This window comes from Neovison vison, chromosome 9 (assembly GCF_020171115.1).
Source record: "Neovison vison isolate M4711 chromosome 9, ASM_NN_V1, whole genome shotgun sequence".
Lineage (NCBI taxonomy): Eukaryota > Metazoa > Chordata > Mammalia > Carnivora > Mustelidae > Neogale > Neogale vison.
In genome coordinates, this window is record NC_058099.1 from 35,175,535 (window position 1) to 35,190,415 (window position 14,881).

Below are 14,881 nucleotides of genomic sequence, written 5' to 3' on the forward strand. Positions count from 1 at the left end.
GAGACTTAATAAAAATTTCAGCCAAACTAGAAGAATTTTATGATTTTAGAAACCATCATAAAATTCTTCTAGTTATCCTAAATTCAGAGTTATCCTAAATTCATAAGACCAATTTTCAAAAAAAAAGACGGGAGAAAATTTTTTGAAAATTGTTATAAGGGACAATATGCCATAATAGATACTAAATCGTATTAAAGAGAAATAGCTCCATGTCAGTGGGCTGTTTGTTTTTAAACATGGTGGATGTTTTTCAGTCCCCGTCTTATGGGACCTCTCAGTTGAGTCTTTAAAACTCCATTCTACTGGCTTTTCTCATGACATTTCACTTTCCTTTCATTAGCTGCTCAGCATAAAGTATTAAGAATTGAATATTGGGCTTCCCTTTCTATGTATAAATTATTTGGGGAAACTCTGTCCATGCCTGTAACTTCATTAACCTACCATCTATCTGTATACTAGAAACAAACTTCTAGTCTCTGATCTTCAGCTGTCTGCAGAACAGCTCCATCTCAGAGGTATCTCAGAGGGATCTCTTGATTTCAGGTTGTTCTTAATATCTTCTCCATTTTCATTGTTTTTATGTTTATGCTTCAGGTTTTTTATTTTAATCATTGATTTGTCTTTACAGCTTAAAATTATTATAGTTACAGATTCATGATGCATAAAATCTAGTGCTCTGGTGAAATTAATATACCATTTAGAAACAAATTACAACATCAAGGTAAATAAGTTTTTGTGAACCAGTAGTATTTTGTGTAATTAAAAATTAAGAAAGGGATGACTTTGTGGTTCAGTCAGTTAAGTGTTCCAACTCTTAATCTCAGCTCAGGTCTTGATCTCAGGGTTGTGAGTTCAGGCCCTGCATTGGCCTCCACGCTGGGCATGGAGTCTCCTTAGTTAATAGGATATTCATATGTCATTCAAACTTTAGCCATGTAGGCATCCCTAAACTCCCTTAGGGAGGCCTAGAAGATGGACTGCCAGTTATGGCCAGTGATAGTAACATTATATTTTCACACAATGTTAGATTCTGTTCATGATGAGACTGCAATGCTATACCACTGGAGTACCTTTCTAAGCACTCAGTGCACATAAAAAACTATTTTTTGGCCTTCCATGAAAATACAAAAACTGGGGGGCACCTGGGTGTCTTAGAAGGTTAAGCCTTTGCCTTCAGCTTGGGTCATGGTCTCAGGGTCCTGGATTGAGCCCCGCATCAGGCTTTCTCTGCTTAGCGGAGAGCCTGCTCCCCCCACCCCCCTGCCTGCCTCTCTGCCTACTTGTGATTTCTCTCTTTGTGTCAAATAAATAAATAAAATCTTTTTAAGAAAAGAAAAGAAAAAATACCACAAACTGGGATCATATAAAAAAGGCAGACTTCTGGGTTTTTTTTTTTTTAAATGCATGCTTTTGAAAACACAATATTCAAAGCCTTTCCCCCACTCCCCCTTTTAAAAAGATTTTATAGGGACGCCTGGGTGGCGCAGTTGGTTGGACGACTGCCTTCGGCTCAGGGCGTGATCCTGGAGTCCCGGGATCGAGTCCCACATCGGGCTCCCGGCTCCATGGGGAGTCTGCTTCGCTCTCTGACCTTCTCCTCACTCGTGCTCTCTCTCACTGTCTCTCTCTCAAATAAATAAAATAAAATCTTTAAAAAGATTTTATATATTTTGTTTGACAGAGATTACAAGTAGACAGGCATGCAGAGAGAGGGGAAGGGAAGCAGCCTACCTGTTGAGCAGAGAGCCCAATGTGGGGCTCGATCCCAGGACCCTGGGATCATGGCCTGAGCAGAAGGCAGAGGCTTTAACCCAGTGAGCCACCCAGGCACCCCTTTTTCTCCCCGCTCTGTGTGTAAGATAACATCCCAGGAAAATGTGGTTTTAGTCTGGTATGAGTTTAGATTTTATTCTGTAATCTTTTGAGCTGGGGAATATCAGAGCTGTGTGTTAGAAAATTGAAGTCCAATGTGAAATGTGAAACAGGACTATGCATTGTGTCATTCAAGGGCAGTGTAATCATTCAGCTGTCTTCGGTTAGTCTTAACTAATAGAAACATATCAGTGTAGATACAGTTTAAACAAAGTTTAAACACATCAGTGTAGATATAGTTTAAACAAAGAACTTCAGGTTGTGGAGGACTAAATGAAAGAATATATAGAAATCATTTTATAAGTCATATTGTGTGATTCAAATATGAAACTTAATTTCCTGCTTTCCCCCTGCTAATATCCTTCCTTTGCAAAAAACAAACAAAAAAAACCAAGTTTGTCTTGATGGTTATTCTTTATTACCAACTTGCTTTATATGGAGTGTTTTAGTTTTCTAGGTACTTTAACATCTGTTATGTAAAATGAATGGAATTCAGTGTTTTCTCTCTCTCGGTCATTTAAATTTAACATTTGTTTCTTAGTTGTGAAATGAGAAATTTTATTGTTTGCCTGAGATAGTTAAGGCAAGTGGAGAAGGTCTGAGTGTTTATTATTTTTTAAAATTATTTTCTTTTGAGAGAAAAAGTGAGTTGGTGGGAGGGACAGAGGGAGAGGGAGAGAATCTTAAGCAGGCTCCTTGCCCAGTGTAGAGCCCAGTGTGGGACTTGATTTCAAGACTCTGAGATCATGACCTGAGCTGAAATCAAGAGTCAGACATTGGGGATGCCTGGGCAACTCAGTTGGTTAAAGCATCTAGCTTGCTTAAGATTCTTTCTTTTCCCTCGGCCCACTTCCTTCTTTCTCTCTCTCTCTTAAGGGGGTGGGGGGAAAAAACTGGACACTGAACTGACTGAGCCACCAGGCATCCTGAAAAAGCAAATTTCTCTTATGGAGGGTTTATCTTTAGGGATTTTTCCTAAGAGAGTCCCTTAACTTGTCTTTGTGGTTCTCAAAGCATAGCCCCAGGCCAGGTGTAGCAAGCATCACCCAAGATCCTTTTAGAAATGAAGATTTGTGGGCCCAAGAACCTCGTGGTTCTGACACGTGCAGAAGTGTAACAACCACTGGCCGGGTTAAAGGAAGTAGCACTCCAGATTCTGCTGTGCATTTACCTCGGTCAGGAGTCCTTATGGTAGTATAATTCTGAACCAGTTTCTATATTCTTTTTTTAAAAAATATTTTATTTATTTATTTGAGAGAGAGAGAGAGATCACAAGTAGGCAGAGAGGCAGGCAGAGAGAGGGGGGAAGCAGGCTCCCTGCTGAGCAGAGAGCCCGATGTGGGGCTTGATCCCAGGACCCCAAAATCACTACCCGAGCCGAAGGCAGAAGCCCAACTCACTGAGCCACTGCACTGCTTAGAAGTTCACAGGCAATATGGGTAATGAAAAAATTGAACACTAAACTTGGTGTGAAGAGCTAATCTGTGGTTTGAATTCTCAGGGGAGAGATCCTCTTTTCCAGCTCCCAGTCCAGACAGAGTAGATATGTTTTCTTATTCTCCATACCAGTGAGATTTTTCTTGCCTTCCCATTTTATTTATTTATTTTTAATTTTAAGTAGACTCTGTGTTTATCATGGAGCTCAAACTCACAACCTTGAGATCAAGAGTCCCATGTTCTACCGACTAAGTCAGCCACGGGCCTATCTAGTCTTCCCTTTATTGCAAATATAGTACTTTGGAAATTTTGGTCCTATGCAAGGCTCTGAGTGAGTGATAAAGCTGTATCTTCTGTGTCCTGCCCCAAGATTAAGAAAACAAAACAAAAACAATCCTGGCTTTCAGTTTTCCTCTTTGTTTTTGGTCCTTGGTAATTTTTCCTTTATTCTGAGTTCATCATTGCATTTTTTTTTAAGATTTTATTTATTTATTTGACACAGAGAGATCACAAGTAGGCAGAAAGGCAGGCAGAGAGAGAGAGGAGGGGAAGCAGGCTCCCTGCTGAGCAGTTAGCCCGATGCAGGGTTCGAACCCAGGATCCTGGGATCGTGACCTGAGCTGAAAGCAGAGGCTTTAGCCCACTGAGCCACCCAGGCGCCCCTCAGCATTGCATTTAAAACCTATTCCGGGGGCGCCTGGGTGGCTCAGTCGTTAAGCATCTGCCTTTGGCTCAGGTCATGATCCCAGCGTCCTGGGATCGAGCCCCGTATTGGGCTTCGTGCTCCGTGGGAAGTCTGCTTTCCCTCTGCTAGTCTCCCTGCTTGTGTTTCCTCTCTTGTTGTGTGTCTCTCTCTCAAATAAATAAATAAAATCTTTAAAACCTATTTTTGTTGTATGTAAGCCATTATTCCTGGGTGTTACTCTGTTATGATTTTCATATTTGGTCCATGATTTTGTCAAAACAGAAGTCCTTATTAAGTTTAGAATACTTTCTCCCTCTACCCCCATAACTACAATGGTGATCTTCCATGCTTTGTCTAGGTTGATTATAAAATTGAAAACCAGTAAACATTCTTCATCATGTTAGGAGTATCTCTATAGTCATTGCAGAACCTAGTAGCATGTTGGCCTGTGGAGGAGACGTAATTACATCTTCTACCTGTTCTACTCAAAGAATGCATTAGGTGACAGAATGATACAGATTTGTTCTCATCTTTGTTTTTTCTAGACTCTGATTACTTTTTATACTGCCTGCAACAGAAAAACCATGTGCTTAAGTTCTTGGGGTGCCTGAATTAAGCTGCTGCTTCCTGTTCAGGTCATGTTTCTGGAGTCCCAGGAGGAAGCCCCCCCCCCCCACCCGCATAAGGCTCCCTACTTGGTGAGGTGTGTGCTGCTCCCTCTGCCCCTCACCCTGTTCTCATGCTCTCTCTCAAATAAATAAATACAATACATTTTTTCATTTCTTAAAGACTTTATCTATTTAATTGACAGAGAGAGAGAGAGACAGACGGCAAGAGTAGGAACACAAGCAGAGGAGGTGGATGAGGGAGAAGCAGGTTTCCTGCCAAGCAGGCAGTCAAATGCGGAGCTCCATCCCAGGACCCTGGGATCATGACCTGAGTCGAAGGCAGATGCTTAACCACCTGAGCCACCCCAGGCAGCCCTTCCCTCAAGCATTTTTAGCATCTTTTTTTTTTTTTTTTGCTGAGCAAAGTCCCATACTAATGTAATTCTTTTTCTTTGTAGGTTATTCCCTCTTTTTTCTGGAAACAGGGTATTTTTGGAGTTCCTTAGAGTACTAAAATTGAGGAGGAATGTGATGAAATCATGTTGTATATAGTAAACTTACTATTATTTCCCTGTCTTTTTTATTTTTTCCCCTGTCTTTAAATACCCATTTTGGTTTTCTGTTACTTTGAGTAAAAAAGGAAGACTTACTACCCTAGTACTAATGAAGAGCTCATACTGCCTAACGTGAACCTATCACAGCTCAAAAAGAAGAGAAACTTTCCTAGGCACCTTTGCTTATCTCTTTAAAAACAATTCATTTGTTGTAAAATAAGAAGAGGTTCATTAACATCACTGAAAATATGTAAAGATTGATCACCTAAGTGCTTCTTCGGGTCATTTTTGTGGGTCTGTACCATCCCCCTCCTTTTGGAGCAGTTAAAATTCAGAGTTCCATATCTTAGCTTGCTTTAAGCTTTCAGTAGAGGATATATATGAAGGCTAATGATCAGATTGTTTGCTAGCATTTAGTAGTTTAAAAAGTCAGATTTGTTTTACCAACTGAGATCACTTCTAGTGCTTGTGTCTAGTGTTTGTGTGTATGTATGAGTTTGCCAGGTCTTCATCAGTCGGCTTTTTAAAATCAAAATACCTATGTTTCATTGCTTATTTTTTTAAGTTTTAGGATTATTAGAGCATAACTGATTTTTTCCCCTAAAATCAAAGGGCAAAAAGCATTTAAAAAATTTTTTATTTTTTAAAAAGATTTTATTTATTTGACACACAGAGAGAGATCCAAGTAGGCAGAGACAGAAGGGGAAGCAGGCTCCCTGCTGAGCAGAGAGCCCAATGAGGGACTCAATCCCAGAACCCTGGGATCATGACCTGAGCCAAAGGCAGAGGCTTTAACCCACTGAGCCACCCAGGTGCCCAAAAACAAGCATATCTTTAAAAAAAACTTTTTTTAAAATTTACTTATTTGATAGAGGGATACAGAGCATAAGTAGGCAGAGCATCAGGGAGAGGGAGAACCAGGCTTTCCTCTGAGCAGGGATCCCGCTGCGGGGCTCCATTCCAGGATCCTGGGATCATGACCCTCATGAGCAGCAGGCAGCCACTTAACTGACTCAGCCACCCAGGTGCCCCTAAAAACAAGCATATTTTTAATAGCACCATTAAATCTATGGAGAAAGTAAGGTATATCTTTGTGGTTCTGAAAACGATTTTTTTTTTGTTTTAATTAAAATGTCAAATTTGAAATACAATCTTAAATACAGAGGGAAGATGACATTTTTGGAATACCTCTGCTAAATAACTTGGAAAGATCAGAAGTAACCATTTAGCAGTTTGCTTTATTTCTATCAGTTTAACCAGTTCTGTTTTATATGCTGATCTCTTAAAAATTTAATGTTGTCGTATTATAGCCCTATATACTCTTTGCTAATGTTTTGATTTTTTTGTGCTGGCAACGGGTGCCAATTATTTTGCAACCAAAAGTGCGTTAATGCCCAAGTAATTAGAACTTGAAGGAGTAGATTTGAGATAAGAGAGGTTCTCTTAGGAAACACATAGCCCTCGCCAGACATATGGTTAATTTGTAGTTTTGACAGTTTTTATGAGACTGGATTGGAAAATTGACTTGTGTGGGGAATCCTAGAGAGTTGAAATTCAGCTAAGATCCATACCAGTTTTATAGCTAATAAACAACGTTGTGATCCTTGAAAACTCAACATGAAACAAGTACAGGTTTTGAATTATCCACCACTCCCATGTTTACCTGGAACTCCATGTCTTTCCCAAATGTTGTGATGATCTAGTTAAGAACCGATGATTTAGATAAAGGGACGACTAGGTGGACTAGGTGGCTCAGGTGGCTCGGTGGGTTAAGCTTCCAGCTCAATTTCAGTTGAGGTCATGCCTTGTAGTCACACGTTCGAGCCCCATGTCGTGCTCTGTCTTAGTTCAAAGGCTACTTCAGATTCTCTTTCCCTTTCCCTCCTGCTCATTTCTCTCTCAGATAAATAAATAAGATCTTAGGAAAAAAAAAAAAAACAAAACTGATGCTCTAGATTAGTTGACGGTTTCTTTCTTTTTTTTTTAAGATTTTATTCATTTATTTGACAGATCACAAGTAGGCACAGAGAGGGAGAAGCAGGCTCTCTACTGAGCAGGGAGCCCAGTGTGGGGCTCGATTTCAGGACCCTGAGATCATGACCTTAGCCAAAGGCAGAGGCTTAACCCACTGAGCCCCCCAGGCACCCCTGGTTTCTTTGTTTTATGTAAATGTTGTTTTATCCCTATAAGCCTTGTTAAAATTAATGGCCTTAACAATAGGAATAAAGAAGCAGAAGAGTGTTATTTAGAATCACATCAAGGGCCTACTGGAATTATACCCCCTCCTCATTGATCTCTTGGATGAGAATTGACTCTTAAAAGAGTAGCTTAACTGATGGGGAACATAGTAGAATTGCTCAGTTGGGTTGGGGTTTTAAAGAAATGGTCAAGGAGTGCCTGGGTGGCTCAGTTGGTTAAGCTTCTGACTCTTTGATTTTGGCTCAGGTTGTGGAATCAAGCCGGTGTTGGGCTCACACTGGCGGGGAGTCTGCCTAAGGTTCTCACTCTCCCTCTTCACTGCCCCCCTACACCCCACCACCAGTGCTCTCTCTAGAATGAATAAATAAATTTTTTTTAAAGTGGTCAAGTTCCATACAATTGCTTATCACCTTATTGTATATCTTATATGTTGATGAGTTTTATGATTTTTAAGGAACAGATTTAACTTTTCATTTGATAGTTCTTTGTATCTCCCTTCCCTTACCTAGAATCTTTGTTCTTTAAAGGTATTTAATTTGGGTTGACAACATATTTTCCCTCTCCTTTACTCTCTGAGGTACATGTATTTAAACACCTGTGCACGTATAGTAATTCAAAATACTTAAAAGGTTTCATTAAGTTGATTTTGTTGCATTGGCAGAGTGAAGATAGTCCGAGTCCCAAGAGACAGCGCCTCTCTCATTCAGTCTTTGATTATACATCAGCATCACCAGCTCCCTCACCACCAATGCGACCATGGGAGATGACATCAAATAGGCAGCCCCCTTCAGTTCGATCAAGTCAACATCACTTCTCAGGGGAACGATGCAACACACCTGCACGCAACAGAAGAAGGTTAGTTGACGACAGTGTATTTCTTAAATTTTCTTCCATTGGTAGATATATGAGTTTTTTTTTTTAAATGTCAGAAAGCATTTTTTTTTCTACGGGCATTTTATAAACACATCAACACATATGTACTCCTCCACTCACACATGAAAAACATGACACATTGTTTAGATTCCCACACTAGCGCACGAGAGTTCATTTAGCTTGTGGTTAATAGGTGAAGAAATTGAAAGAGGCTAAGGTGATTTATCTAAAACGAATCCATACTATTATATATGAATTCATCTGCTTTATGGTTTAAGGCTTTGTGTGGGCTAGCCAGCCATTCTGATTACAGAAAAATGCATTTTATAGTTCTAAACTATGAGGAAATATGGAGACTCTAGAAATGAGCTACCTCTTTTTCACTTCATACCTAATTTATCTTTAAGGCAATTGGGAGCTTAATTAGGTTTCTTATAAAACTGTAGAGCCTGTGGTATGAGGTTTATTACAGTGCTCAGTCCTCTCTGTCATGGTACTTGGTCCCTGGCTTTCCTTCTCCGAACAATGTATTTCTTCTGAACTTCTTCCTCTTCTGTTGTGGCCTGAGCTCATAACATTCCTTCTTCAGAGAATTGTGTATCCTTAGAGTGAGACAGGTGTTTGCATGTCCAGGATGTCGATAATCTAAGAAACACTGAAACTCTTGAGTTAGGAAGGTGTTAAGGACTGAAAGTTTGTGTCTCTTCAAAATTCATACGTTGAAGCCCTAATTCCCAGTGTGGCTATATTTGCACATGGAGTCTCTAAGGAAGTAATTAAGGTTGAATGAAATCATAAGGGTAGGGCCCCCCAATCCAATAGGATTGGTGTCCTTATAAGAAGAGACACCAGAGAGCTCACTTACTTTGGCATGCAAGGACACAGTGAAAAGGTGTTCATCTGCAAACCAGAAAGAGAGCTCTCACCAGAAACTCATCATGCTGACACCTTGATCTTGGATTTTTACTCTCCAGAGCTGTAAGAAAATTAATTTTTGTTGTTTAAGTCACCTGGTGTATGGTGTTTTGTTATGGCATCCCTGGGAAACTAATACTGAAGGATCTTAAAACCACCATTCTTGGGATGACTGGGTGGTTCAGTTGGGTAAGCATCTGCCTTCAGCTCAAGTCACCACCCAGCTTCCTGGGATCAAGTCTGGAATTTGGCTTCTTGCTCATCAGGGAGCCTGCTTCTCCCTCTGCCTCTGTGTGCACTTTCTCTCTCTGACAAACAGAACGTTAAAAACAAAATAAAACAAGGAAAACACTGTTCTTTGTTCCAGATGAGACAAAATAAACCTGTTTCTGAGTTATATTCTGTTGACACACTGAAGCTTTTACTTGGTCTATTTCCCCCCAGTTTTATTTAGGTTAAAATAATGTATGTCAACCCAGGTAAAATATTTTATAGCTGTTAAATATAATAGCAAGAGACAGTATGGTTGTTTTTTTCAAGCTTGAAGTCTGAGCACCTGCTGTACTCTTTTCTATTGTTTTGTGATGAAATGTGTCATACAGTCAGAAGAACATGTAAACCAAGCATACACTTAAAAGGATAACACACAAGTGTACCAACACCCAGATTAAAATAGAACATTGTTAATAATTCAGAAGCCACTTTTCATCCTTCCTAGAGGATAAACCCTGTTCTGTGATTGACATCATTCCATTGTTAATATTTTTTAATACCTAGGAATGTATTTTAAAACAACATGATTTTAGGTTTTGCTGGCTTTACTTTCATTTAAATGTATTCTTCTTTGACTTTATCAGACATTCTATTTTTTTTTTTAAGATTTCATTTATTAATTTAACGGAGATCATAAGTAGGCAGAGCAGCAGGCAGAGAGAGAGGGAGAGAGAGAGAAGCAGGTTCTCCACTGAGCAGAGAGCCCGACGTGGAGCTCAATCCCAGGACCCTGAGATCATGACCTGAGTTGAAGGCAGAGGCTTAACCAACTGAGCCACCCAAGCTCCCCTCAAACATTCTATTTTTAATGTGGATAGCAGTAGTTCATTTATTTTTACTGGGTATAATCTTACATTATATTGATACCCCATTATTTATCCATCTATTGAATAATGGGTATCCTCAGTTTCTTAGTATTATATAGAGTATTGTTAAGAACCTTTTAAGGGTACACAGTTCTGGTATACATGTGGAAACATTTCACTAGCGTGTAAGCTTAGGAACACAATTATGGGTCATAGATCAGCTTTGGATCAGAAGGGGAATGTAAAAGGTGTCTATTTCCAGATGGTAGTAGTAACTAGTTATGGGTTGTTAAATTGAAGAGAAGCATCATGCTCTAAGCTCATGGAAGCACAGAGTGGGGAGGATAGGAGGAAGCACTTACCTAGAAAACTGACTTACAGGCTTATTCTGCTCAGCAGTGTGTGTTATTCCTTAACCTCATTCTCCATTAGGTACTTTATTATAGGCTGGCTATAGGCTTAAGCTGCCAGATTGCCTCCTAGAAGAAGGCTATGCAAGCAGATACAATATTCAGCAGCAGTCTAATAGAATTTAAGGTACAGGGACGCCTGGGTGGCTCAGTTGGTTAAGCAGCTGCCTTCGGCTCAGGTCATGATCCCAGCGTCCTGGGATTGAGTCCCACATCGGGCTCCTTGCTCTGCAGGGAGCCTGCTTCTCCCTCTGCCTCTGCCTGCCTCTCTGTCTGCCTGTGCTTGCTCGCTCTCCCTCTCTCTCTGACAAATAAATAAATAAAATTAAAAAAAAAAAAAGAATTTAAGATACAAAGATGAACGCACAAAGTGAAAGAAGGACACTAAACTCAGTAAAACAACTTAAACAGTTAATAGAACAGATAATTTTTAAGTAAGTATAACATGAGAGAGAGCAAGAGGATATTCATGAAAGTCAACTAGAAACCTTACTAAAGAAAAATTTAGAACTCAGGAAATGTGCAGAAAAGGTGTCCTAGTTTCTGGAAGATCAAGTGGAGAAATTTCCCCAGATACAGTGTAAAAGGCAAAATGAAAAGTGTGGATAAAAATGTTAAATATAGAGACAGATCCATCGGTTTTAAGTATGTCTAATATTTTCACACGGAGACAATTGCAGGGCCTTTTTTTTTTTTCTTTTAAGATTTTATTTATTTGACAGCACAAGCAAGGGGAGTGATAAGCAGAGGGAAAGGGGAAACAAGTTCCCCACAGAGCAGGGAAAGTCCAATGTGGGACTCGATCCCAGGACCCTGGGATCATGACTTGAGCTAAAGACAGTTGCTTAAGCAGGCACCTTGAAAGGGACCTTTTTTTTTTCTCTTTACATCTCTGAAAACATTCCTTCATTTTTTCATTCATTTATTCATTAATTATTTTTATTAACATATAATGTATTATTTGCCCTGGGAGTACAGGCCTGTGAATCACCAGGCTTACACATTTCACAGCATTGATACAGCACATACCCTCCTCAATGTCCGTAACCCAGCCCCACCCTATCTCAATCCCCTGACCCCTCAGCAACCCTCCATTTGTTTTGTGAGATTAAGAGTCTGATATGGTTTGTCTCCCTCCCAATCCTATCTTGTTTCCCTTTTTCCTTCCCTATCCCCCACAGTGCCTTACCCTGCCTCTTAAATTCCTCATATCAGAGAGATCATGATAATTGTCTTTCTCCATTTGACTTATTTTGCTCAGCATAATACCCTCTAGTTCCATTCATGTCATTGCAAATGGCAAGATTTCATTTCTTTTGATGGCTGCATAGTATTCCTATGTGTGTGTGTGTTTGTGTGAGAGAGAGAGAGACATCTTCCTTAGCCATTCATCTTTTGATGGACATCTAGGTCTGAAGGGACCTTTTTAAAGAAATAATGCAAAACCATTTCTCAGAATTTAAGAAACACTTGAGTGTTGAACAAGATTTTGGTGAACTTGCAGAACATACACCTAGAATAATAAAAATTCACAAATATTCCAAGACAGAAACTTTGAGTTTTGCCCCCTGATTTATCACTTAATTATAAAGCCAAAATATAATTGCATTTCAAATATTAAGAAACCATATTGACCCGCAAGAAATCCTCCCTGAAAGAATTGTTAAAAATTGTACTCTCTCCCGGAAGTAGAAGAGTGAGAGCAAGAACTAGGATTCAAGACCATTGGTTAGCAAAGGAAACGAAAAAGACATACTGTTAAGTCTGAATAAAGGCCTGTTGTTTAAAAAAGAAAAAGAAATTCAGAAAAGGTCTGCACATAAGTTGGGAATAGAGCAGAGAGAAGAGTTTAATTTCTGCCTGTCAGGAATGCTGAGTAAATCTATGTGGGTTTTTTTTTTTTTGAAAAGTGAAAGTATATATTTAAAAATTAAGGGTCATCACTAGGAGAATAGAAATAAGGAATGTATAGCTTCTATAAAAAAACAGATTAACAACACATATAGGAAACTCAGTCTAACAAAAGGCAGGTAAAAGGACAGAACACTTTTGTGGCAAATGATACACCAAAAATAAAATGAACAAAATATAGAGTCAACTGAAATATTTGTCCATATTTTATTGTTATTTCTTATTTCTAGATTTTAAAAATTATTCCGCTTTCTAAATGTCCAAAGGCACACGTAACATTTAGTGAGAGGCCATATAGTAAAGATAAAGGGGATCAAATAATAGATCTGAATGTCACCATGAGGACTTGGATCTTAATTTGTGTTTTGTTGGAGTGCTGCTGAAATTATTTTTTGAGTGGGAAGGTGAGAACCAAGTGTCAACAATGGAATAATAAGTAATAAAGGGGCCCTTAAAATTTATAGGTTGAGGGCGCCTGGGTGGCTCAGTTGGTTGGGTGACTGCCTTCGGCTCGGGTCATGATCCTGAGTCCTGGGATCGAGTCCCGCATGGGACTCCCTGCTCAGCAGGGAGTCTGCTTCTCCCGCTGATCTCTCCTCTCATGCTCGCTCGCTCTCTCTCAAATAAATAAATAAAATCACTTAAAAAATTTTTTTAAAAAAATTAATAGGTTGAGTAGATTTTTAGGAGATGAATGATCAAGCACATGTACTCTGTTTTATAGATTTTAAGGTATGTATTTTCCCACATCTTAACATCTATTAAGGACTTAGAATTGATGGTACATCATTGTTTAATTGGCAACTTTTAAAAAAATGTTAAACAGTCTTTTATCTTTTTTTTTTTTTATAAGATTTTACTTATTTATTTGACAGAGAGAGAGAGAGAGACCACAAGTAGGCAGAGAGGCAGGCCCAGAGAGAGGGAGGAAGCAGGCTCCCCGCTGAGCAGAGAACCCGATGCAGGACTCCATCCCAGGACCCTGAGATCATGACCTGAGCCGAAGGCAGAGGCCTAACCCACTGAACCACCCAGGCGCCCCAAGTCTTTTATCTTATATATTTATTTTTAAGATTTAATTTTAAGTAATCTCTAGAGCCAGCTCAGACTCATAACCCTGCGATCAAGAGTTGCACGCTCCACTGACTGAGCTAGCCAGGCACCCCCGTACAACAGTCCTTTAAAATACTTGTACAGATACAGGAGTGCCTGGGGGGCTGGGTCGGTTAAGCATCTGACTCCTGGTTTCAGGCTCAGGTCATGAATCTCAGGGTTGTGAGATGGAGCCCTGCATCAAACTCTCTGTCAGGCATGGAGCCTGCTTAAGATTATCTTTCTCTCCCTCTGCTCCTCCCCACCTCCCCTAAAAAAATTAAAGAGGAGATATGACAACTATATGCAATAATGAGATTCTGTATTGGATTCTCAGCAGTGAGGGGGCATAGTTGGAAAAACAAGTGAAATCTGAAATGTACTCTGTTTAATTAATAGTACAATACAAGGTTTATTAATTTTAGTAATTTTTCTATGGTTATGGAAGATAATAGGATAAAGGAAAGCTGGGCAAAGGGTATGCAAAAAGCTATACTAAAATTATCTCAAAACATTTTAAAAGTGAGTTCTAGGGTGGATGACATCTTAAATTCAGTGAAATACAGTATGTAGATTTTGAAGTAAAGTTAAGTACATTTTGCAAAAAGAGAAATATTAAAATAAAGTTAATAGAGGCAGTTAATGAAACAAGAACCCGGCATGTGTATCAGGAGCACTATTGAAAAGTTAATGTCAAAGAGGAATGTTGTTCTCTTTAAGACTGGGGAGTTGGGAGTGAGAAGAAGGGTATTTAGAGGTAGAGAGGTGACCTGATGTGTGCAGCTGTGTTTGGAATGGGACTGTTTGGCCTCTTTTGCCCAATGTAGAATACATTTTGTTTGTTTGTTTATTTAAAAGATTTTATTTATTTGATAGAGAATGAGAGCGAGGGAGCACGTGCATGAGAAGGGCAGGGGGCAGAGGGAGAAGCAGACTCCCTGCTGAGCAGGGAGGGAGCCTTATGCCAGGATCATGACCTAAGCCGAAGGCAGTTGGTTAAGCACCTGCCTTCCGCTCAGGTCGTGATCCTGGTGTCCCAGGTGCCCTTTTGTTTATTTTAAAGATTTTATTTGAGAGAAAGAGCTTGAGGGGGCACAAGCAGTGGAGAGAGAGAAACAGCCTGCTCATGGAGCAGGGACCTGATGCTGGGGGTGGGGGGTGTGTGTGGTCATGACAGGAGCCAAAGGCAGCCACTTAACCCACTGAGCCATCCAGGTGCCCCTGTAGAGTACATTTGAATGAGGCT

General features: G+C 39.8%; 1 protein-coding gene across 6 annotated transcripts in view; it reads left to right on the forward strand.

Annotated features, from left to right (window-relative positions):
* The window catches only part of RNF38 (ring finger protein 38), a 144,487-nt gene that overhangs the window by 106,021 nt on the left and 23,585 nt on the right, over positions 1-14,881 (forward strand). For all 6 annotated transcript variants that reach the window (XM_044265352.1, XM_044265349.1, XM_044265350.1 and 3 more), the window contains one exon: positions 8,017-8,210. In XM_044265352.1, the coding sequence (XP_044121287.1) occupies positions 8,104-8,210 (107 nt within the window). In that variant the 5' untranslated portion in view covers positions 8,017-8,103. The remainder of the gene's footprint in view (positions 1-8,016; positions 8,211-14,881) is intronic.